This window comes from Micromys minutus (genome assembly GCF_963924665.1).
Source record: "Micromys minutus genome assembly, chromosome: 18".
NCBI classification, from domain to species: Eukaryota; Metazoa; Chordata; class Mammalia; order Rodentia; family Muridae; genus Micromys; species Micromys minutus.
The window spans coordinates 25,483,660-25,508,364 of record NC_137953.1 but is presented as its reverse complement, the minus strand read 5'-3'; the positions used below and the strand labels follow the sequence as shown (position 1 = coordinate 25,508,364).

Sequence of the window (24,705 nt, the reverse complement as noted above, 5' to 3'; positions counted from 1 at the left end):
AGGCAAATCATCAAATCTGTAAGTGACATTAGAAAGAGTGAACATGATACAAGCCCCAGGGAAGGGGGGCTTAACCATGGCGCTAATGAGAGTGAAACTCCGGGGAAAAAATTATCTACTTTTCTGTGTCTTGAATAAGCTCTCGAAAGTAGCATGGGAAAAGGCAAACAGAAACCTTCATGAAAACACAAGAAAACCTGCTGAAACCTTAGAAGAAATCTCAGTTTCCTGCAGAGTCCATGGCATTTGGAAGGTCAAACACCAAAAATTTTGAGTCAGAAGTGAGTTGGTATACATAAAATTTCTAGATAATTGATTCCTAATTTCTGTGCCAACAAAACTAGAAATATTTAATAAAAGCATTTGTTGTTTCTTAGCCAAGTCAAGACAAAATATAAAGAAACAAATAAAAACCAGAGCATAGTCTAACCCTAACTAGAGACATGAAAGTATTATTTGGAAACATTGAACCTATGGTTTGCCTTCAGTAATATTCTAGGCAGATTTGTGTAGCTAAGATGTCTTAGACTGATACTTAAAAAACTTATTTGGGTCTACCCTTTCAGGTTGTTGGTGATATTGTGTGTTTTATTTTCTTGATTGCTATCAGATAATTGTTTTAAGGTGATTGCCAATTTGCTATGACTTCCACTCCCTAGTTTTTCTGCCCTGTCTGATTTAACACTTGCCCCGAGGGAAAGGAAATCCAGATGGATAAGCCCATGGTTTTGTTTGCAAACCATAGGCACATGTCCCTAGGTGGGACATCCGACTGTCTTCCAAGTGAACTGTGTGAGAGTTGTGGTGAACTCACCATTTATTTGTCTCTTCAAGTTCCTCTTCCACTCAAATTCTGGAAGACAGGGTGAGTAGAAAAAAAATGGACTAATTTTAAATGGATTGTTATACATAAAGATATTCTTATTTTCACCTCAGCATTCCTGAATGGCTGAAATTTTGGGAAGAAGATCCAGTGGAGATTCTATTGGACTTGGGGTTCGGTGCTGATGAGCCAGATATCTGCACACAGATCCCAGCCCGGTTCCTTGGTTATAGCTCAGCAGCCAGAGGAATTAACCTCAGTGTTTTTCTTGAAGCTCAGAAGCAGCGGATGAACTTTGAGAACCCTGACTTGTATGGTACGTGGGAGCTGTCGGCACTGCATCTCAACACTTGGCACTGAGTCCAGGGAGGGCCACAGTGTCCAACAGATTAGGCTACTGCTTCCCTGTGGTACCATTCAAACCCCGAGGGGTTTGAAACAGGAAAAACTAACTTCTCAATCCCTTGTTGTTTGTCTTCCATGGTTTGCCATGTATACTTAGAAGCAAGATAGACTTTTCCATAGGAGTCACTGAAGGATTTGCTCAGTACCTACTACAATCTGGAGTATCACCAGTTTCAATGACAGGGGAAACATGGGAAAGGGAAAGTACATACTCATCATAGCTCTGCTCAGATGTCATTGGTCAAAACAAGTCACATGACATCCTAACTCCAAGGCAGTGGAATGTGCAATTCTGTGTAAGGCCAAAGGTGAAACACTCTCATGGGTAACTCTAATGTCTACTCTAGCCACACCCCAGGAGACAGCCCAGCCTCCTCCTCAGGAAGCATTGAGTAAAAGCCTCTTCTCCACTAGAGGCTGTTTAGACTGCTATTGTCTATGCCTTGAGATGAAGGTGGTAGCTACTCACCAGTCATATCACAGTTCTTATTGCCAGTATGGACTTGCCAAGTTACCTCAGCTTGTAGTCAGTGGAACACCTATCACTAAGGTATCTCAGCAGATCCTCTTGGAGAACATGTACATGAGCAAATACACTGAGAGAAAGAAACCCAGCAGTAACCTATTTACCACAGAGTTGACTGGCAGTCCTAAAGCTCCTAGAGGGAAGGTAGTACAACATTTTCAAACGAATTTAGATATGAACCTCTCTGGGTCAACTAAGTTAACTTCTATGGATTACATGAAAGAGTTTGAGAAAATCAAGGTGAGAAATGACAAAGTTATGATTCTGAAATAAGTGTTTCTTTAAGTTCACCAAAAGTTACATCAATGGAAAGGAAGAAATTTCTCTAGGATTTCTAAGTCCGCCCCCCTGTATTTGTATGTGTGTGTATGTGTGTGTGTGTGAGAGAGAGAAGAGAGAGAGAGAGAGAGAGAGAGAGAGAGAGAGAGAGAGAGAGAGAGAGAGAGAGAGAAATGGTTTTCAAAATCTAAGTGGTAAGTTGTTTTTGTTTTTTAAGATTATGTGATTCTGTGGATTCTTTGATGTTTACATTTTACATTTTACTTCTAGAAGGAGTTACTATTGGTCTCTTCTCCTTCCAGAAGTAAAAGTTTCTTAATTAATTATATATTTTTGGAAAATATCTAGAATTTCATTTTATAAATGAAATTGAGACATTGATTATAGAGAAGCTAGGACTTGGCCTTTGGTCCTGGAGTGGCTGACTTGTTTTTATTTCTTCTGAATAGCACAAGTACACTTTTACTTCAGTAAAGCTAAGGAGGTCAAATGTAAAATAAGCAAGAACTAAGTTAGTTGGATGCTCAAAACAGAACAGAAAAGAATGCCTTATTCAAAGTTAGAGCAGAGGTTTCAACCTGGAGAGTAAAATCGGTTATTTAATCACTCACAGGCCGACATAAAATGCTAATCCATGCTCCATGCAGTTGTTCTCTGAGTAGACAGAACCGAATATATCAGTAGTTTGTCTTTGTCAAATACAAACCTTTTTATGAAATTATAGAAGGCAATCATAAAAGCAAGTTTGTGTACACTATCTCATGAAAGAGATGATACTCCCTATAATATTAACATAGGGAAAGAATGTAATCAGAATTATCTGGAAACAGAAGAATTCCTCTAAAGGTCTTAAAAGAATTTCACTGACCTCTGTGAAACATTCACCAGTTCTTCAAAGCAGAAGTTTGATTGGCTAATAGCTCTTTTTTCAGATAAAAGGAAAGGATGAGGGAAGTCGAGAGAGAATGCTGTGTGAGGTCAGATAGAATAGAGGACAGCATCTCTGGTGTGTTACCTTCATTGTCAACTAGACAGGATTATTAGAGCACATCTCCAATGTGCTGTTGGAGAAATCATAGAGAGGATTAATGAAGAAAGACAGTTGTTAAAATGTTTGCCTTGTAAGCAAGAGGGCCAGAATTTAGAGCATAGGTCCTATGTAAATATCAAGTAGGCATGAAAGAATGTCTGTAATTTCAGCCCTAGAAAGAAAAATTGGAATGCACTGGAGCAAGCCAAAACAGTTTTCTCCTAGTTCAACAAAAGACCCTACATCAAAGTATTAGGGAGAATGTGATCAAAGAAGGCATCTTGCATCAACAATGAGCTGCTACATACACATAAACTCATGTGCACGTGTACTTGCATGTACATATACACCCATACACATAAACATATACACACTACACACCTACACATGCAAAATTATAAAAGCATTGGTTGAGATCACATTAATCACAGGCTCAATAGAAATGTTTGATTCGCTTTAAAAAACTCATGGGGAGTTCAAACAAAGCTACTTAAGAAAGTCATCTGGGCAGTTATAGGTTGCTTCAGTCATGTTTCAAGGTGGATGTTTGAGCTAGTAATATATCCTGTTTTCATCAATATGATGATTTTTTATTTACTTAATTTTGAAGATAGGATCTCATTTTGTAGCCCTGGCTATTCTGGAGGTCACCAAATATACCAGATTGTCCTCAAATGTATAGTGATTGGTCTGCCTCTGCCTCCCAAGGGCTGTAATTAAAGTCATGCACCACCTCACCAGACTTGTGATGCTGGTTTGTAAGCATGCAGGATATAAACATCAAAAGATTATGAATGCTTACTTTAAAGTAAAGCCTGGGATATCAGGAAGTTTGCAGAGTTATTCTTTCTAAGGTAGGTACTGAGAAGGCAATGTATGTAGCTGTGAGAGGGAAGCCAATGATGCCAGAAAGAACCCCAGAAGTTAGAGATCCCAGCCACATAGAACAACTGCATGGAAAGCCATAGTCAATGAGCAGAGCAAGACCAAGAGAGAGTCCACACAGGCTGAAATTAATAAGGTCAAAGCAGTTAGGCTTTATCAACCCACTTTAGTTCCCATAATGACCATCTGTGCCTGGATGTTGGCATTAAGCCACAGGATTTAAGGTTTCTCCTCTTGGGTTCTAGCCTTGCTTTGATCTCATCCCTTTGTCCTATGATCCCATCTTTCTTTTTCGAATTCAAAATATTTACTCTAGCTCATCATATTTCAGAAATATAGAAACTATTTCTGATCTTACACAATATGGCTTTTCAGAGGAGACTTGAACTTGCATTTTTGAGTTCTTTTAATTGTTAAGAATATAGAAACACTTGGAGATGGACTGATGCATTTATACATGAATCATCTATAAGTCTTTTGGGAGCCAGCTGTGGAATGCTGTAATTTAATGGGAAGCATGTGGGTAACAAGTTAACTGGGGTGGATTTGTTATGGTTAACTTTGGTTGTTAGCTATATTGAGAAACAAGAAATTAGTAAAGGACACTTCCATGTATGTCTGTATGCTTTCAGAAAGGATTATATGGAAATAGTGGGGAAACTACTGAATGTCAGTAGGGCAATTTAATAGAAAACAGAGAACTTAAATAGAATACAGAGAACAAAATAAATTCCAGATATTTATGTTTTTATTCATAGATGAATGTTACTGTCTGTCTTAAGTAGAGAAGAAGTCATGCATTCCAGAAAATGATAGTAAATGCAGAAAATAACTGAGAATAAGTGCTCAACCCTAACTAAAACACAAAATGGCATCCCCTTCAAGGCTCGTAGAACATTACTCAAGTGAGTTTGGAAAAATTGTAAGGACTGGGAAATAAAAAGAGAGAGTGCAAAAATCTATCTTTTGGGCAATAGATAGTCATTGCAACCTTGAACACATAGCTGCTAAAGATGCCTGCTATAACTAGGTCTGCATAAGAATGGACCCCTCAACAGTAAGGTGTGGATAGAGGAGGGATTGAGAGGACCTCATCCTTCACTGCTAACTATTTTTTACTGATAAATTTGGGAAGAGAGTAAGTCACTGCCTTCAGTTGCAAACCTCCAGACTCCACTCTGATGCTCACCCAGATAGTGTTGATTAATCTAAGCAAATAAAGTGTTATAGATCTGGAAAATGGACTTTTAGAGATGGGCCAAGGGATGGGAATGGAATATGAGATGATAGAAATGATAGGAATGGGAAAGAGATGAAAGAGTGGAAAAGGAAAGTAACTAGAATACAGAGGGAGAAAGTAACCAGAATACATTAAATATATGTATGGAATAGTCAAAGAAATAAATTAATCAAAAATATGGAAAAAAGCAAGTCCACTAGCTCAGATATGCATATTCTCTGCCCTCCCCCTTTTGTGTCTATGAGGAAGGCTGTTATACTCTGCCACACCCTCTTCACTATGATCAACTGGAACTTCTGAAAGCATGTATAAAAATGAATCTCTTTTCCTCTTTCTCCTGAAAGTTTTTCTTTTAAGTATTTGGTAATAGTAGTTAGAAAACATGATCAGTAGAGTGTCTTTTACAAACTATGTGTGCTTTTACCACTAATGAGTCATATAATCTTTATGCTATCGTTAGGGGTTTGAGGAAGCCATACTACAAAAGTGAGAGTCCTCATTTTTCTATCACCATAGCTTTATTATGATAGTATAGAAAAACCCATCTCATGATGTTTTACAAAATTACATCATGTACCTAAATTATCTCTTACTTCATGAGGACACCTTCTCAATCTAATTGAGCCGGAACTATTATATATTGTCAGATATTAAGACACACACATATGTCTATATATTTATGACATATATATGTATATATAATGTATACTTTAAATTATGAATAAAGACTAGCAAATTAAAAATATGATTGATTTTGAAAGCAAATGCAATTCTTCATTAATTGCTGTTTGTTTCTTGAAAGAATAAAAACAATATAGTTCATTTTAATAACTTTAATAGTCAGTCTTTGTGTAACATTGCCTATTTACATGTTTGCTTTGATGTACATCACAGCTATCAGAGATATATAGGCAGCCACAGTTACCAATGTTAAAAAATAAATTTGTGAGCATTTATTATGTTTGGCATGGAACTAAATGCTGAATGGGCATTAATTCATGCACAATAGGTTCAAACTTTTAGTGGTGGCTGACCTGTAGCTTGGAACCAGGCCTCCTGATTCTATATGCTATTTTATATTTGAGTAATGAATATGGTGGTTATGATGATGGGACAAAAACTTTGACAACTTCATATTAAGAGTGTGGGATATTGCTTTAGAATATATTTTATCTTTTGCAATAGTTTGGATGGATTTTGGTACTTTGTGCACTAGGGCAATACTCTTCCAATAAGCCAAACCCTCACTCAGTTCCAGAGCTTATCTTTTGGCATTTGATATTGCACACATAAACATACAGAGTCAGTCATCTCAAGGGTTTTAAATGAATTAGTATGTAACAACTATGTGTATATATGAACCTACAAAGTTATGTGTATCCAACTCAATTTAAAAGCTATCAGCTTTTCTTATGATAGAGTGACTTCTTGGTGGGTAGGTATCCCATTTTCAGAGAGAGGGACATGGCTGGGAAAACTTTGAGTTTTAACAGTCTTTCTTGTCTTGGAAAACACATTATCCACTCTTCAAGTTTGTTTTCCTATATTTAAAACATTATTCTTTAGTCTTTTTTTCTTTTATAGTCTGGACTTTATCTCCCTTCTGTTCCACCCTTTGTTCCACATCCTTTTCTTCTTACATTTTAATTTACTTACTTTATGTGTGCCTGTGTACTTTTCTGTACATCATGACACACATGTAGAGGCTAGAAGACAACTTGTGGGGATTGGTTTTCTAATTTTACTATGTATATTCCAGGGATCAAACTAAATTCCCTGGAATTGGCTACAAAGCACTTTACCTGCTGAGAAACTTCAGTGTTCCTCCTTATTTAGTTTTTACTATATTATTTACTGCATCCAAGTAGTTTGATGGCAAAAAAGCCTATTGTAAAACGCCTATGTTCCTATATTTTCCAGGTCGGTTCCAACAGTTAGAAATCTTGGATTGTGTGACAAATGCCTTCTCTTCATTGCTGAATGGTGTTAATACCCCACAGAGCCTGGATGAAGAAAAAGCTGGAGGACAGGGTATGCAAAATCCCTTATCAAGTGGAGCTAAAGAACATAAGAAAAAAATGAGACAACTTTTAAGAAGAGCTTCAAGACAAACCAGTAGGATGGATGGCAATCCAGCACCGACAGAATCGTTCAAGATGGAACATGAGATTTTGACTCTGCCAAACGAGCCATGGGATCCTCAGGTGGAACTACTTGTGTCTTCCATTAGCCATGATGAACATCAAATGATTCCTTCAACAGAACATAGTTCTGCCCAAGCCTGCAAAGACTTGACCCCTTGTCCTCATCCACAAGCTCTTCTGGAAAAGCAGTGGCCTTGCTCATGCACACTGGCCAAGCAGTCTTCTCATACTTGTTTGTCTGAGAGGTTAGTTAGGAGAACTTGGAAGGAGAAATGGATTCATATGGACAAACTCAAGAACTTGGCGCACATTGTGAGTAAAGGACCAGACTCCTTTGAAATGGAAGAGGTGGGTGATCTATCTAGTTCCTTGGTTCCTAGTAGCTTGGTTCCTACTGGCAATGCCCCATGCCACCATATCTGTCTTTTTTATTTCTTTACTCTATTGATACACTGGATTGCACAACTTTTAGCATTTTACATTACGGTTCTGTCTTTGGGTTTTACTGCTGTGAAGCGACACAATGACCAAGGCAACTCATATAAAGAAAAATATTTAATTGGGGATGGCTTACACTTTTGGAGGTTTAGTATATTCTCATCATGGCAAGAAGCATGGCAACATGCAAGCAGACACAGTTCTGGAGGAGGAGAGAGTTCTAAACCTTAATCTGTAAGTAGTATAAAAAGACTGTCTCACTGGGCATGGCTTGAGCCTATATGAACTCAAAGTTCTACTTCCACAGTGACATATTTCCTTTAACAAGGCCACACATTCTCCAATAAGTTTACACCTCCTAAAAGTGCCACCTCCTATGTGCAAACATTTAAGTACTTGAATCTATGGGGCCATACCTATTTAAATTATCACAGGTTCCAAATTTGATCTAGTCTGGGAGAGTTAAATTTTAGTTGCTTCACAGAGGATTAAACTAGTATAATACCAGTTTTCTATTATCTTAGTTACTTTTTTTTAATGCTGCATCAAGATACCATGATGAAGGCAACTAGGAGAGAAACAGTTCATTCAGAGGCTTACAGTTTGGGATGATAAGCCCATGAGTATCATTTCATTGACAGGATAAAACATGGCAGCAGGCAAGCAGTATGAGAGTTTACATCCTGATCCACAAGAGCTTACATCTTGAGCCACATGCACTGTACAAAGAAAGTTAACTGGGTATGGCCTAGATTCTTTTATACCTAAAAGCCCACCCCCAGTGACATACCTCCTTCAACAAAGTCATACTTCTTAGTCCTTCCCAAAAAGTTCCTACTACTTAGACCCAAGTATTCAAACAGACATGCCTAGGGCATCATTCTCAAACACCACACTGATCCACCTTTTTATTTTTCTTATTCCCAACTAAATTTGACTAATCCCTTTGCTTTCACTCTATTTTTTATTTATCTCATTGTGGTTTTTAATCAATTTCTATCCATAATTCACCTTCTTTAAGCTCAATTCAATTACTCTCACTCCATGACTGCTGAACCCAAATATTGTCTATGTTCTTAGAGCTACAGCCTGGAGACCACGTAAAAGAATGTGTATATCAGTTGCCACTTCTGTGCTGAACTCTTGACAGCATAAAGACCATAGAAAGTGTTTGAAAATGGTTGCCAAAATGAGTCATGCAATATCCTTAATAAAACACTAAGAGTGCAGGATGGGCTTGGAAATTGGGGAGTTAGTTTCCTTTATTTTCTTGTTTTAGTGTTTATTAATATTCATATATGGTATCACTGTTTTACCCAGAGACTCTAACTCTTGATTCTTATTTTTCTAATTCATATTAATTTGCATTTTATTCTGATATCTCCTTTTGATTTTGGTTAATAAAAATATAAATATATGTGCGTATTTCCACTTATCTCTGTACTGATAATGGAAAATAGGACGGGGCATGAACATATTGATAACTGTGATTTCACTTAATGCTATAGAATGAGAAAAAGCAGCATAGGGAGACTGCACATTATAAAGGAGTCAACATCAGATTTAATGTCTATTCTTGAGTGGCAAATCTAAACATTTAATTATAAAAAATATAATGTGAACAATGGCAGATCTTTGAGTATTTAAATGACAACAAATATTCATAAATAATCTGTACAACAAAGTTTTAACTAGGGTTGACGAAACTTTTTCTTTAAGACAATCTATTCTGGTTTGCTTCGGTCCCATTGAGTGCTGCTTTTGGCAGTATTTGGCTTGACTATCAAAACTATACTCCCAACAAAAATTATATACAGATTCCTAATGCAAAGTGCAACATATTCTGTGTTTAATTCTACTAAGTAGAATAGAGTCAGTCTCTTTCTTTTTACATTACCAAGCATATTAAATGAACTTCATACTAGTTAAATGCATGCAGCTATGTTATATGACAGATGCTTCTTTATGTTAATAATCAATAATGTTTATCTTTCTTCCTTTATGAATGGACCATGTATTAAAAACAAACACATATGAGGCCAACAGCATGGCATCTTTATTTCATTTAGACTGCTTCTTTATTTATTTTTTACTGATTTTTAAAACTAATCACAATGGATTAGGTAGGAAGGAAGCCTAGAAATATACCTGGCATTTATTTTTAATTATTGCACTCTTTTCTTTCATTATTTTTTAATTGAAATAAATGTACTTTGCATTATATCAAATGAATTTCTTTTTCATGATAGTGATGTGAAAAGAGAGCTTTCTTGTTTCATTTAAAAATGTGATAAAGCACATTGGTTTAATCACTGAAATCAACAAAAGAAATGCTGGGACGTACATCTGATCAGCTTTCAGTATAAATACTATTCCTTCCAAATTCTTGAGTGAATACTTTTACTTCATTACTATATCCAGAAAAGTGAGCTAAACCTAAGTCCTAAAAAGAAATAGTCCAAAATGTCAACGGTAACCAAGTTCACCTTATGAAGCATTTTTTTTTTTTTTTTTTGGTGACATACTTCTACAGTAAATGGTGTTTTAAAGATGATAGTTGCTGCTTTTTTTTAAAGCAATAGCTTGGTAATCATTCATAGAATATTATTTATTATTTCCAAAATATTTTAAAAATAAAGTCTGCTCTCTCGGTATAGAAATAAATCTTGTTGTGTGTGTGTGTGTGTGTGTGTGTTTGTGTGCCAAGGACTATGTAGCAGCTGCATGATCTGCATTACTGTGCATAAGCTTATGGAGCAATAGTTAGCTAGCTTTTTCACATATATTTAATATTCCTCAGTGGCAATATGAGTTCTAATGCACAACTTCTCGAAAGAAGTCTTGATCCTCTTATCCAAAAGTGACCCCCACTTGCTAAACTTTTTTATTTTGTTGCTTCTTTGTTGTGAATATCTTATACCACCTCCTCCTTCCAGAAGCCCATTATCTATTACCATCAAATTATGTTTATCCCTCAGCATGATTATGAGTTGATAATTATTGCTTATTGGTTAAATAAAGTGAATGTGCCATGAAAATATTTCTAGTGAAATTGATGTATTTTGACGTCTTAGGTCCAGAGCTTTGAAGAAGACCCTGGCAACTCTCTTAACCTGACATCAGGAATTGTAGGTAAGAATTCAATAATAGGTATGATTTCATCAATGATCATTCAAAGAAATAATGAAATAGCCGCTACTTAGCTCAGTTAAAATAGACTTCATTGTGTCCATGAATTCTGATCCATTTCTGTAGATTCTGAGTTGAGATGTAAATATATGTGTAAATTTTAAAATACATTTCAGGAAGTATTTGCTATCCCTGTGGTTGTGGTGTGATTTGTCTAGAAGTTTCTGCAAGCAGTGTGTAGGAGAATGGATTTACCATCAGAAACTGAGTGGGTGCTTTCCTACTCCGACTGCCTGGTGCTGGTTGTTGAATAAGTCGCAGCATTTTACAGGCCTCAGTTTTTTTCATAAATAATAAAGAAATCAGTGCAAACAGTTTTTTATATGTTCTACTAACTCTTGCATTCTACATTTTCCCCAACCTCATGTCAGACTCTTTGTGGACAGAAAATTGCCAGGGTGAGACTCTCCTGGTCTTTTCTTGGGATGCACATTGTACTTGGGATGTGCATTGTAGAATTCAGAGAGAACTGTTCCTGGTTCTCATCCCCCCCTCCCCCCCCGATATAGTGCTCACAGCTGCCGTGATCCTTCAGTGAAGCTGGAAGCAGGCAGAGATTAGTCAAGCAAAATAGAGCAGATGAAGCCAGTGTGTTTCCTGGAAGAAAATATGCAAATTTTAAATTTAATTTAGTGTGGTGTCAAACACATCTTTTTCATTACAAAGTGTATGTATGGGTCTCATTTTGCTAAATGCTGTTTAGAAATTATGCATTAGTAATTATAGGGTCCTGCTGATTACATAAATTGTTATCCTGCTCTTCAAGTAATTACCACATAACCTGCACTGAGGTTTATAAGACAAAAATAAGCATCTGCTTTCCATCTAATTGAATGCTTCTCAATGAAGCTGGAGGTCCCCTTGTCAAAAGGAACTGCCTTCCTTGACATTCAATTAGGAGGTCTACTGATAACACATAAGCCATCCCAATTACTCCAAAAAGATTGTATGGGAAGTTGGGCAAATTAGGAGGCTAACGTGAGAGAAGTGGTAATCTGCCTAATAAGAAAAATCTGGACAAGTTGGATCTCTCTCTCTGTCTCTCTGTCTCTCTCTGTCTCTCTCTGTCTCTCTCTGTCTCTCTCTGTCTCTCTCTGTCTCTATCCCTCTGTCTCTCTGTCTCTCTCTGTGTCTGTCTCTCTTTCTCTTTGTGTGTGTGTGTGTGTGTGTGTGTGTGTGTTTGTCTCACTGTATCATTTTTTGTCATTTTCTTTAATTTTAAAAATAGTGTTTTGCCAAGTTATGGTAACATATGTCTGTAATCTCAGTATGCAGAGGGCCAAGGCAGGAGATGGCAAATTTGAACATAGCTTGGATTACCCTGTCTCGAAACAACTGAATAAAAATATGACTGAAATCAGAGTCAAATTAATCTAGTAAATAAAGCAAGAAAAAATATCCTGTATCACATATATATGTGCATTTTAAAATTAATTAATTTGTTTACATCCCAAACTCTGCACCCTGTCTGGGTCCCTCCCTCATGGAGTCCCTCTCCCCATCCTCCTCACTGATTCTCTGAAAGGGTGGAATCTCTCTGCTCTGACACATCAAGTCTCTTCCAGATTAGATGCATCTTTTACCACCCATGTGCCTTGAAGGGCCTCGTTCCAGCCTGTGTATGTTCTTTGGTTAGTGGCTCAGATTCTGAGAACTCTCAGGTGTCCAGGTTTGTTGACTATGTTGGTCTTCCTGTGGAGTCCCCATCTATTTCTGGGCCTTCAATTCTTCCCCTTAACTCTTTCATAAATGTCACCCACCTCCACCTTGTGGTATCTACATCTATTTCTGTCCACTGCAGTGTAGAGCCTCTGAGAGGACAGTTATGTGAGGCTCCTCTTTATAAGCATAGCCAGAGTATCATTAATAGGTTAGGGACTGGTGCTTGCCCATGGGATGTGTTTTGAGTTGGGCTGGTTATTGTTTGGCCTTTCCTTTAGTCTATACTCCATTCCTACATTTTCATTTTTTTAGACAGAACTAACTTTGGGTCAAAAGTTTTGTGGGTGTGTTGGTGGCTCTATCCTTCTTCTTCAGTAGGATCCTGCCTGACTACAGAAGATGGCATCTTCAGGTTCCATGCTCCTACTGTTAGGCATCTCAGCTGGTCTGCATTGACTCCTAGGAGCCTCTCCTATCCCAGGTCTCTTGGACTTTCTAGAGATTCCCCCAGCCCCAGACAACTGCAGATTTACATTGATTCTTCTGGCACACTCAACCTCTCTTCTCTCCCCTCACCTGATCCTGCCTCCCCATTTCCCTCCCTTTTTTTCTTTCTGCTCCCAGTTCCCTCCGTCCCTCTGCCTCCTATGACTATTTTGTTTCCCCTTCTAAGTGTGATTCAAGCATCCTTGCTTGGGCCTTCCTTCTCATTTAACTTATTTGAATCAATAGGGTGTATCAGGGGTATTCTGTTATTTATGGCTAATATCTACTTGTCAGTGAGTTTGTGTCATGTGTGTCCTTTTAGGTCTGAGTTACTTCATTCAAGATATTTCAAGTTCCATCCATTTGCCGGAAAAATTCATGGTGTCTTTATTTTTATACCTGTATAGTATCCCATTGCATAAATAAACCAATTTTTCTATATCCATTCTTCAGTTGAGGGACATCTTGGTTGTTTCCAGTCTCTGGCTATTACAAATCAAGCTTCTATGAATATCATGGAGTAAATACCCTTGGGTGATGCTGGGGCATCTTTTGAGAATATGCCCAGGAATGGTATAGCTGGATCTTCAGGTAGAAATATTTCCAGTTTTCTGAGAAAACACAAGATTGATTTCCAGAGTGGTTGTACAAGTTTGCATTCCCATCAGCAATGGAGAAACATTTTGCTTTCTCCACATCCTTGCCAGCACGTGCTGTCTCTTGAGCTTTGGATCTTAGCCATTCTGACTGAGGTAAGATGGAATCTCAGGGTCTCTTTGATTTGCAGTCAGTTCCCTTATGACTAAAGATATTGAACATTTTATTCAAGTGCTTCTCAGCTATTTGCTATTCTTCAGTTGAGAATTCTCGGTTTAGCTCAGTTCCCGGTCTTTAAAATGGGTTATTTGGTTTGTTGGAGTTTAACTTCTTGAGTTCTTTATATATTTTGGATATTAACTCCACGTCAGATATAGAATTAGTTAATATTTTTTCCCAATCTGTAGGTAGTCATTTTGTGCTATTTACAGTGTCTTTTGCCTTACAGAAGCTTTTTAATTTCATGAGGTTCCATTTATCAATTGTTGATCTTAGGGCTTGAACCACTGGTATTCTGTTCAGGAAATTCCCTTCTGTTTTGTTATTTGTTATTGGTTTCATTGTTTTATGTATGAGCCTTGAATTCTTAAAAAGGTGTTAGATTTTGTCAAAGGCCTTTTCAGCATATAAGAAGATGATCATGTGATTTTACTTTTTCTGTTTATTTATATAGTGGATCACATTGATAGATTTTCCTATAATGAACTATCCCTGTATCCTGGAAATAAAGCCTATTTGATCATTGTGGATGATGTTTTGGATGTATTCTTGGATTTGGTTTGCATGAAATTTATTGAGTATTTTTGCATAAAATAATTGAAATTTAAAGTTCTCTTTTTTTGTTGAGTATCAGAATAACTGTGTCTTTACATAATGAATTAGGTAGTGTTTCTTCTGTTTCTATTTTGTGAAAAAGTTTGAGAAATATTGACATTAGCTCTTTTTTCAATGTTTGGTAGGATTCTGAACTAAAACCATGTGGCACTGGGCTTTTATTGGTTGGGAGACTTTTAATGAGTTATTCTATTGCCTTGGGTATGGAACTGTTTAGATAGATTACATGATCTTGATTTAATTTTGGTATATAGTATCTGTCTAGAAATCTTTTTATTTCATTTATATTTTTCAGCTTGGTGGAGTAGAGGTTTTGAAGTAAGACCTAATGATTTTTTTTTTTTTTTTTTTTTTTTTTTTTTTTTTTTTTTTTTTTAGATTTCTGTTTCTGTTGTTATGTCTCCTTTTTCATTTTGATTTTGTTAATTTGGACATGGTCTTTGTGCCTTCTTGTTAGTTTAGCTAAGGGTTTGTCCATCTTATAGATGTTCTCAAAGAACCAGCTTTTGGGTTTGTTCTTTGTATTGTTATTTTTGTTTCTATTGATTGATTTGAGCTCTGAGTTTGACCATTTCCTGCTTTCTCTTCTTCTTTGGTGTGTTTGCTTCTTTTTGCTCTAGAGCTTATAGGCATGCTGTTAAGTTTTTAGGTTGAGATCTCTTCAACTTCTTTATAAATGCATTTAGTACTATGAGTTTTCCTCTTAGCACTGCTTTCATTGTGTCCCATAAGTCTAGATATGTTGTACCACCATTTTCATTGAATTCTAGAAAGTCTTTAATTTCTTTCTTTATATCTCTTCTGACAAAGTTATTATTGAGTAAATATTGTTCAGTTTCTGAGTATGTCTGACTTCTACTGTTTCTGTTATTGAAGTTCAGCATTAATCTGTGGTGATTTGATAGTATACAAAGGGACATTTCAACCTTCTTTTCTAAGTTTTCTATCTCCAAGTTTGCCTCCATTTGTATTTTCTTTATTACTCCTTTGTTAGGATTTTACTGCTGTGAACAGACACAATGTCCACAGCAACCCTTATAAGGACAACGTTTAATTGGGGATGGCTTACAGGTTCAGATGTTCAGTCCATTATCATCAAGAAGGGAACATGGCAACATCCAGACAGGAATGGTATAGGAAGAGCTAAGTGTTCTTCATGTTGTTCCAAAGGCAAACAAGAGACTGGTTTCCAGGCAGCTAGAATGAGTGTTTTAAAGCCCACACCCACAGTGACACTCCTACTCCAACAAGTCCAGAGCTTCTAATAATGCCACTCCCTGGGCAAACATATACACATCATCACAGCTTCTATTTCTATTTTTAGGTATTGGATGGTTTTATTCATTTCCTTCCTGTTTGAATTTTCTTTTATGTGGTGGGAGGGGTTTCTTTACTGGTCCAATCTTTTTAGTGTTCTCTAAGCTTCTTGTACATTTATAGTTTATAGTCATCTTTTTCTTTAGATAGGTTTTATTAAATGATTTTGTTGAAGATGTTTTCTGTCCCTTTGAATTTGGAATCTTCACCTTTTCTATTCCCATTTTTGTCCTTAGGGATGGTCTTTTCATAGTATTCCAAATTTTTTGGATCTTTTGAGTTAGAAACTTTAAGGGGCTCATTTGTTTTTTCTTTAAAGGTTTCTACTTGTTTATGTTTTCCTGTATTATGTTATGAAAATTATTTCTATCCCTTTTAAAGGTCTCTATTATCTTCATGAGATGGGATTTAAGGTCACAGAATTGCTCTTCAGGTATGTTAGCAATCCAGGGATTATAGTAGGGGAGAGTTGTGTTTTAATGGAGCCAAATTAACTTGGCCTCTGTTGATTATGTTCTTGTGCTTGTCTTTTGCCATCAAGTTGGCTCTGGTGTTAGTCGCTGTGAATTCTCTGCATTGGAGTAGGCCTCCCAGGTGACAGATGTATGTCTCGAGTTTGCCTCCTGAGAGGAGGTAGAATTGTGGGGTGGGATATGGTGCAGTAAGCTGCTCTAATAACCCCCCCCCCCACAGATGTTGGCATAGAGTGGAAGGAATATGACTACACATACATTTTAATGCACAGTTCTAAAGATGGCTTCATCTAAAAGATAAAAGCACACATGTTTCTTCTTTGCCAGGAAAATATGGATGGATAGTTTTAGGACACTATTTGCTGATTTGTATTCTTTTCACTACTTTCTGGATATAGGCATATCTGCTCTTAGAGTTTTTTTCTCTAAGAACCCAGGCTCTTGCTGTACAGAGGTGTCTCATATGGACATACTGGTAGACATCCCTAATTGAACTTCCATATGAGTAAGCCATTCTTGACGCCTAACCTAGTTAACTTTTGAGATGACTCCAGCCCAGAATAAAGTGGTAACTATACATCCTAGTAAGCCAGCCTACAGAGCTGCGGGAGACAATTGTTTACAGTCACATATTTCAAATAATTGTGAGCAAATAATAATCTCATAATATTCTTAAAACTTAGTTGCCTCTATTCATGCACAAAATTCTGAACGTTAGCTAAAAGTATAACTATTTAATGCATGAATTTGAACAAAGTAACTTTTTATATGAGATAAAAAGCAAAACTATAAATATTGTACTTTTGCTTAACCTCTCAAAAGTTAATGCTGGAATGACAAGGTAAGGAAGGAAATATATATATGTATGCTATTTAAAATGGAGAAGGTCCATCTTTCTTATTCCAGAAACCATGGAGATTATGTAGATTTCGAATGGGAGAAACTGGGAGAGAGTCTGTGTGGATGATTCCAAAAGTAGAACCCATTAAGGGATTTTAAAAAATGGCTTCCTAAAAGAACACAATGCATCAATTGGGTCATTTACAAATGAATCGCATGTACATATTGGACTGACAAGAATATACATTTCCTGTCACTTCAGAAAATAAACAAACATGGAAAAACACAAGATTTGGCACCTTGAAATCTCATTATTTAAAAGAAATGGCTTCCCCTAAAACATTGGCTACAAAGGAACATTCAGGGATCACTGGAGGAACTCATTCCCAGTGAGAAGCATGTGGAAAGCCCATGCTTCAGAACGGTCCTCCAGGGCTGCTGTCCTGCTCAGATCTAGCATCCAAGGTCTGATTTTGTGTCTGATGATAAATCACTTTCCCATAAATAACTGCAAATCCCAAATGTAGTATTTCTAAAATTTCTACATAAAGACACTGAAAATATACACTGTTTGTTTACAGGCAAACAGTTGAGGGTTTCCATGAGTGAGAAAGAGGAATGGCTCCTTGGGTAGGTTTTTCAAAGAAAGGATAAGTCTTCTTCTGTCTGAAGTGGACTTATTTGGCACCCTTCCAAAACTCAAGCAGAAAGTTGTGATCAAAGCTCCCACGATTCCTTAAAAAATCAGAAAACAAAGACTGGAATACAGATAGAGAAATTCAAAAACAGTAAAGAGGCATGACTCTGAGAAGAAGATGACTAGGCTGAGAAATTTCCAAATTCTAGGTATGGAATCTGCCCATAGGTCTATACTTGAACTAAACATGCATCATCCGAAAGTCCAAGAGATAGCAAAGGCTAGAAGAACTGAAAAAAAATATTCCTTTTGGGATCATAAATATCTTTCCCTTAAAGGTTCCTTGCCTCCTGACACAGCAACTATTCTCAGTGTCTCAGTACATTAAAATTTATTAAAAATAAAAAGGAATGAGGAAATATAGCCAATGCTTATAAAAACAAACAGATAAGAAATAAACAACAAAAACCCCAAGTAATTGAGAAAAGCCGTAAGAAACCTTAGATGTTAGAATCACCAAATATTGTCATGCTAAATATTGCAAAAGGAAATATGTTTAAAATAAATGAAATAATTACAGATCTCAGAAGTAAAATAGAAATTGTGATAGAGAAAAATTTATTACCTGATATAATTTTTATCAGTCATGCTTCAGAGGGTGAGTTTAACAGAAAGCTGTGCAGATAACACAAATTCCCAATCCCAGGATCTAATAGTAGTATAGGAATACCACAAATTCGAGGCCAGACTGTTCTATATATGTTGCCCCTACACCCAAAGGTTTTAGACACCAAATTAAAAATATTAAAAAAACTTGGAGAGCTTTAGCATACATGTGTTATAGATTACAAATGCGACTATCAATAGAAAGTACTCAATAATATAAAAAGGGTAAACAAAAAATTATCTGAGATACAGAAACCTGTAGAAAAATGTGGAGGACCAAATATACATGTGATTGCAGATGGAGAAGGACTTGGTCAAGGAGAAATGTGCAGGAAAAATATTTTTAAAGAATAATTTTCCATAATCTACCCATAAATGTGCACATGCAAATATAAATTGGAAAAGCTTAGCAAATTCTAACAAGATAAATGCATGGAACACTACACCCCAAAATGTTAGGGTAAAAGTCATGAAGATCAATTGGAAGAGAATGTTTAAGCAGATACAGAAAAAGAATAGAGGTGTAAAGATTTGAAAGGCAAGGGCCTTCTCATTAGAAAAGATGGTGGCCATGGACCAATACTTATAAACCATAATCAGCTTTCGGCAAAGTGCCTTGGAAAAAGATGATAAACACATCCTAAGATTGCACTGACTAAAACACCTCACCAGAGGCATACATTCTAACAATTATACTCAAGGAAGTGCTCAAAGATAAATAGCATACCTCTACTGATACAATCCATATAATTTATAGAAAAAGGATATAAGAGCCATAGGTGGACTCATATAGATACATGAAATGACACAATAGCAAATTTAAATAGATCGAGAAATTAAGGATATAAAAAGAATAGTTCAGGAAAATACTAATAGAAAAAAATGGAACATACCTGAAATACAAACACACACACACAGACACACACACACACAGAGTAATGCCCTTAGAAAAATTACTGAAAAGTAGATGATGTGTGGAGAAATTATCTGCATTCATGAGAAAGGCACAAAAATTATGTAATAAACAGAACATCATTAGATAGATCTAGATAATATTAACTGGACTTAATAGTCAGCAAGTTTGTTATTTCTGTTTTGCCCAAGATTCTGAAAAATTTTATTAGCTACAAAGTCATTAAATAAAAGATAGATAGATAGATAGATATAGATATAAATATAGATAGATAGATGGATGGACGAATGGCAACACTAAACAGGTGTATGGGGGCTGCATGCCCCAACCCAAAACTGCTGGAACTGTTAAGTGAAAACTATTACTTTTGTTAGCATAATGAAAATGAAGACATTTCATGGAAATGTAGACTTATAAACACAAAACAGCAGTCTGACACAAATTGACAGTAGGAATTGTTTTTATTATCAAGTTAGAACTCAGCAAAAATAAAAGGTCTGTCTAAAGAAGACAGCATTCTGAAACAAACATGCACTGAAGTTGGAAATTAATAACAATACCTGGCAGGCCTGTAAGGTGGCCTGGTGGTAAAGTGCTTGCATCCAAGCCTGATGACCTGAGCTTGGTACCCACACACCGGTGACAGGACAGAGCCAACACCTCCCAAGTTGTCCTCTGATCTCCACACACAAGAAACATGGAATACCACACAAAACGAGATGAAGAAATACACACCAAAATGTGATCAAATGAAATTGGTAATAGAGAAATCAGAGACAAACTATTTGCTAAAAAAAAAAAAAAAAAATTCAAGCACTAAATCCATAAAAGGAAAAAAAAATGAAGTTTTACAAAGATGTAATAGAAGACAAAAATGTATGATGTTGGAAAAGAAATAAACATTAACATAGGAAGAAAATTTTATAACATAATATGCAAAATCTACTTAAATTATAAATGACCATCAATGTAATTAAGATCAGATACTTACTTAAAGTTTATTATAGGAAATTATACATTTATTATATATTGTATCATTCTTTTATGTATAAAGTGGGTTCCTATGGATAAATCTATATACAACTTTGTTATATGTTATAAATTTTAAATTATTGGTATTGTGCTAACAATATATTTCATGGAATATGTTGTCATAATAGCAACATAATTTATAGACTAAAACATTCAGTGTTGTAATTATTTGTACAGTAGGGTCATACACAGCAATGATATTAAACAAGTTAATTTTTCACACAGGTAAGTGCCATAATAGAATGCATGCATGTGTATATACAATATATGTTAACCTTGCCCCTATTCATTTTGTGCTAATTATGTACAAAATAAAACCACAAACATATCCAAGGGAAACATGAACACCCACTTAGGCCTTTGATAACTTTTGCAGAAAGTTTCTTTGGGCTGAGATTCTCCTCACTTACCACCCAACACTAGGCTTTGTTTGTTTTCAAACTCTGTCCCTGCCTCTCTCCCTTCTGTCTCCTGGTGCTATTTCAAAGGTGCTCAGGCACTCATTAGAACCCCCCATTCTCATTTCTCAGTCAGCTCAATGGACTCTTGCTTTTCGAAATTACTGCTACTGGTCTCACCTGGAGAAACTAACTATGTGCTTCTATTTCTCTTTCTGTTTTTTTTTTAATTGAACAACTTTATTTTAAAAAACAAAGAGAGATGTACAGATTTTAAGCATTTTTGCATGAATGAATATGAATACATTTTATCAGTACTTGATTTTTTTAAAGGTTTGATAGTATGCATTAAAATCTTAACTAGTAACAATGAGCATAAAGAACATGTAAAACATGATGGAACCTGGAAATAGTCAAAGTTTCCTTGGTGTGTGAAGATTAAGCATAATGTTTTTTTTCATTTTCTTTTATTTTGGGGCAGCATTGTTTTTTCTTGAACTTCTTATAGTCTGTGAATTGTTTCTGGGGTGTTCAGAGTTTTCTAGGGTTAATATTCAATTATCAGTGATTGCATATTATGTCTGTTCTTTTGTGACTAGGATGTCTCACTCAGGATATTTTCTAGATGAATTTCATTTTCTTAACAATTTCATAAAGTCATTGTCTCTGATAGTTGAGTAGTACTCCATTGTGTAAATATACCACAATCTTTGTATCCATTCATCTACTAAAGAACATCTGGGTTCTTTCCAGCTTCTGGCTATAATAAATAGGGTTGCTATGAACATTGTGGTGCATGTGACTTTGTTGTATGTTGGAGCTTCTCTGGGGTATATGCCCAGGAGTGGAATAGCTGGATCTTCAGTTAGTACTATGTCCAATTTTCTGAGGAATCACCAGACTGATTTCCAGAGTGGTTGTACCAGTTTACAACCCCACCAAAAGTGGAGAAGTGTTCCTCTTTCACCACATCCTCACCAGCATCTGCTGTCATCTGAATTTTTGATCTTGGCCATTCTGGTTGGTGTGAGGAGGAATCTCAAGGTTGTTTTGATTTGTATTTCCCTGATGACTAAGGATGTTGAGCACTTTCTTAGATGCTTCTCAGCCATTTGATATTCCGCAATTGAGGACTTTTTGTTTAGCTCTGTACCCCATTTTTTAATTGGGTTGTTTGACTCTTCTTGAGTTGTATGTATACCTTGAATATTAGGCCCTTATCATATGTGGAGTTGGTAAAGACCTTTTCCCAATCTGTTGGGTGCCATTTTATTTTCTTGAGAGTGTCATTAGCTTTACAGAAACTTTGCAATCTCATCAAGTCCCATTTGTTGATATTTGACCTTAGAACACGAGCCACTGGTGTTCTGTTCAGGAAATTTTCTCCTGTGCCTATGTGTTCTCAGGTTTTCCCTATTTTCTCTTCTAATAGTTCCAGTGTACCTGGTTTAATGTGGAGATCTTTGATTCACTTGCACTTGAGCTTTGTACAAGGAGGTAAGAAAGGTTTTATTTTCATGCTTCTGCATGCTGAGTGCCAGTTGGACCAACACTATTTGTTGAAGAGGCTGTGCTGTTTCCATTGAATGTTTACAGCACCTTTGTCAAAAATCAAGTGACCATATATGTGAGGTCTCATTTCTGGATCTTCTATTCTATTCCATTGATCCATGTGCCTATCTATGTACCAGTACCATGCAGTTTTTATCACAGTTGCCTTGTAATATAGTTGAGGTCAGGGATGGTGATTCCCGCAGATGTTATCTTGCTGTTGAGGAATAATTTCATTATTCTAGGTCTTTTGTTATTCCAGATGAAATTGCACATTGTTCTTTCCAACTCTATCAAGAATTGGGTTGGAATTTTTATGGGGATTGCATTGAATTTATAGATTGCTTTTGGTAAGATGGTCATTTTTACAATGTTGATCCTTCCAATCCATGATCATGGGAAATCTTTTCATTTGCTGAGATCTTTCTCAATTTCCTCCTTTAGAGATTTGAAGTTCTTGTCATACAGGTCATTCACTTGCTTAGTTAGAGTCAGACCAAGGTACTTCTTATTGTTAGTAACTATTGTGAGGGTATCTTTTCCCTAATTTTTTTTCCCAATGTTTGTCCTTTGAGTAGAGAAAGGCTACTGATTTGTTTGAGTTAATATAATATACAGCCACTTTGCTGAACTTGTTTATCAGCTGTAGAAGTTCTCTGTTGGAATTTTTGGGGTCATCTACATACACTATCATGTCATCTGCAAACAGTGATATTTTTACTTCTTCCTTTACAATATGTATTCCTTTGGTTTCCTTTTGCTGTCTAATTGCTCCGGCCAGGACTTCAAGTACTATGTTGAATAGGTAGAGGGAGAGTGGGCAGCCTTGTCAAGTCCCTGAGTTTAGTGGGATTGCTTCAAATTTCCTGCTATTAAGTTTGATGTTGGCTGTTGGTTTGCTGTATTTTGCTTTTATTATGTTTAGGTATGGGCCTTGGATTCCTGTTCTTTTCAAGACTTTTAACATGAAGGGGTGTTAATTTTGTCAAATGATTTCTCAGCATCTAGTGAGATGACATTGTGTTTTTTTTTTTCCTTGAGCTTGTTTATATGATGGATTACGTTGGTGGATTTCCATATATTAAACAATCCCTGCATCCCAGGGATGAAGCCTACTTGTTTATGGTGAATGAGCATTTTGATGTGTTCTTGGACTCAGTTTGCAAGGATTTTGTTGAGTATTTTTGTATGAATGTTCATAAGTGAGATTGGTTTGAAGTTTTCTTTTCTTGTAGGGTCTTTATGTGGTTTAGGAATGAGGGTTATTGTGGCCTCAAAAATTGAGTTAGGTAGTGTTCAATCATTCCATTTTGTGGAATAGTTTGGAAAGTATTGGTATTAGGTTGTCAATAAATGTCTGATAAAATTCTGCACTGAACCCATCTGGACCTTTTTTTTTTTTTTTTTTTTTTTTTTTTGCTTGAGAGGCTTTTGAGGACTGCTTCTATTTCTTTAATAGTTATGGGATTATTTAGATCGTTTACCTGGTCCTGGTTTCACTTTAGTATCTGGTATCTGTCTAGAAATTTATCCATTTCCTCCAGATTTTCCAGCTTTGTTGAGTATAGGCTTTTTTAGTAGGATCTTATGATTTTATGAATTTCCTCAGTTTCAGTTATTATGTCTCCACTTATATTTCTGATTTTGTTAATTTGGATACTCTCGCTTAGCCCTCTAGTTAGTCTGCCTAAGGGTTTATCAATCTTGTCAATTTTCTCAAAGAACCTTCTCTTGGTTTTTTTGATTCTTTGGATTTTTTTTTTGTTTGTTTGTTTCTATTTGGTCAATTTCTGCTCTGAGTTGGATTATTTCTTGAAGTCTACTCCCCTTGGGTGTATCTGCTTCCTTGTGTTCTAGAGCTTTCGTCTGTGCCGTCAAGTTGCTAGTGTGTGCTCCTTCCAGTTTCTTTTTGGAAGCACTCAAATCTATGAGTTTTCCTCTCAGTATTGCTTTCATTGCATCCAATAGGTTTGAGTATGTTGTGTTTTCCTTTTCATTAAATTCTAGAAAATAGTTTATTTCTTTCTTTATTTTTTCTTTGACTGTGCTACCATTTAATAGAACATTGTTTAGTTTCCGTGTGTATATGGGCTTTTTGTCGTCTTTGCTGTTCTTAAAGACCAGCCTTAGACCGTGCTAATCTGATAGGATTCATGGGAGTATTTCAATCTTCTTATACCTACTGAGGCTTGTTTTGTGACCAATTATATGGAAAGTTTTGGAGAAGGTGCCATGAGGTGCTGAGAAGAAGGTGTATTCTTTTGTTTTAGGATGATATATTCTGTAGATGTGTATTAATTCCAATTGGTTCATAACCTCTGCTAGTTTCACTGTGTGCTT

General features: G+C 36.1%; 1 protein-coding gene across 1 annotated transcript in view; it reads left to right on the top strand.

Moving 5' to 3' along the window:
- The window catches only part of ITPRID1 (ITPR interacting domain containing 1), a gene marked incomplete at both ends in the record, with an annotated part of 91,395 nt that overhangs the window by 16,860 nt on the left and 49,830 nt on the right, over positions 1-24,705 (top strand). Inside the window, 3 exons of the mRNA XM_080932370.1 lie at positions 937-1,139; positions 7,109-7,680; positions 10,845-10,902. Coding sequence (XP_080788496.1) covers positions 937-1,139; positions 7,109-7,680; positions 10,845-10,902 — 833 coding nt within the window. The remainder of the gene's footprint in view (positions 1-936; positions 1,140-7,108; positions 7,681-10,844; positions 10,903-24,705) is intronic.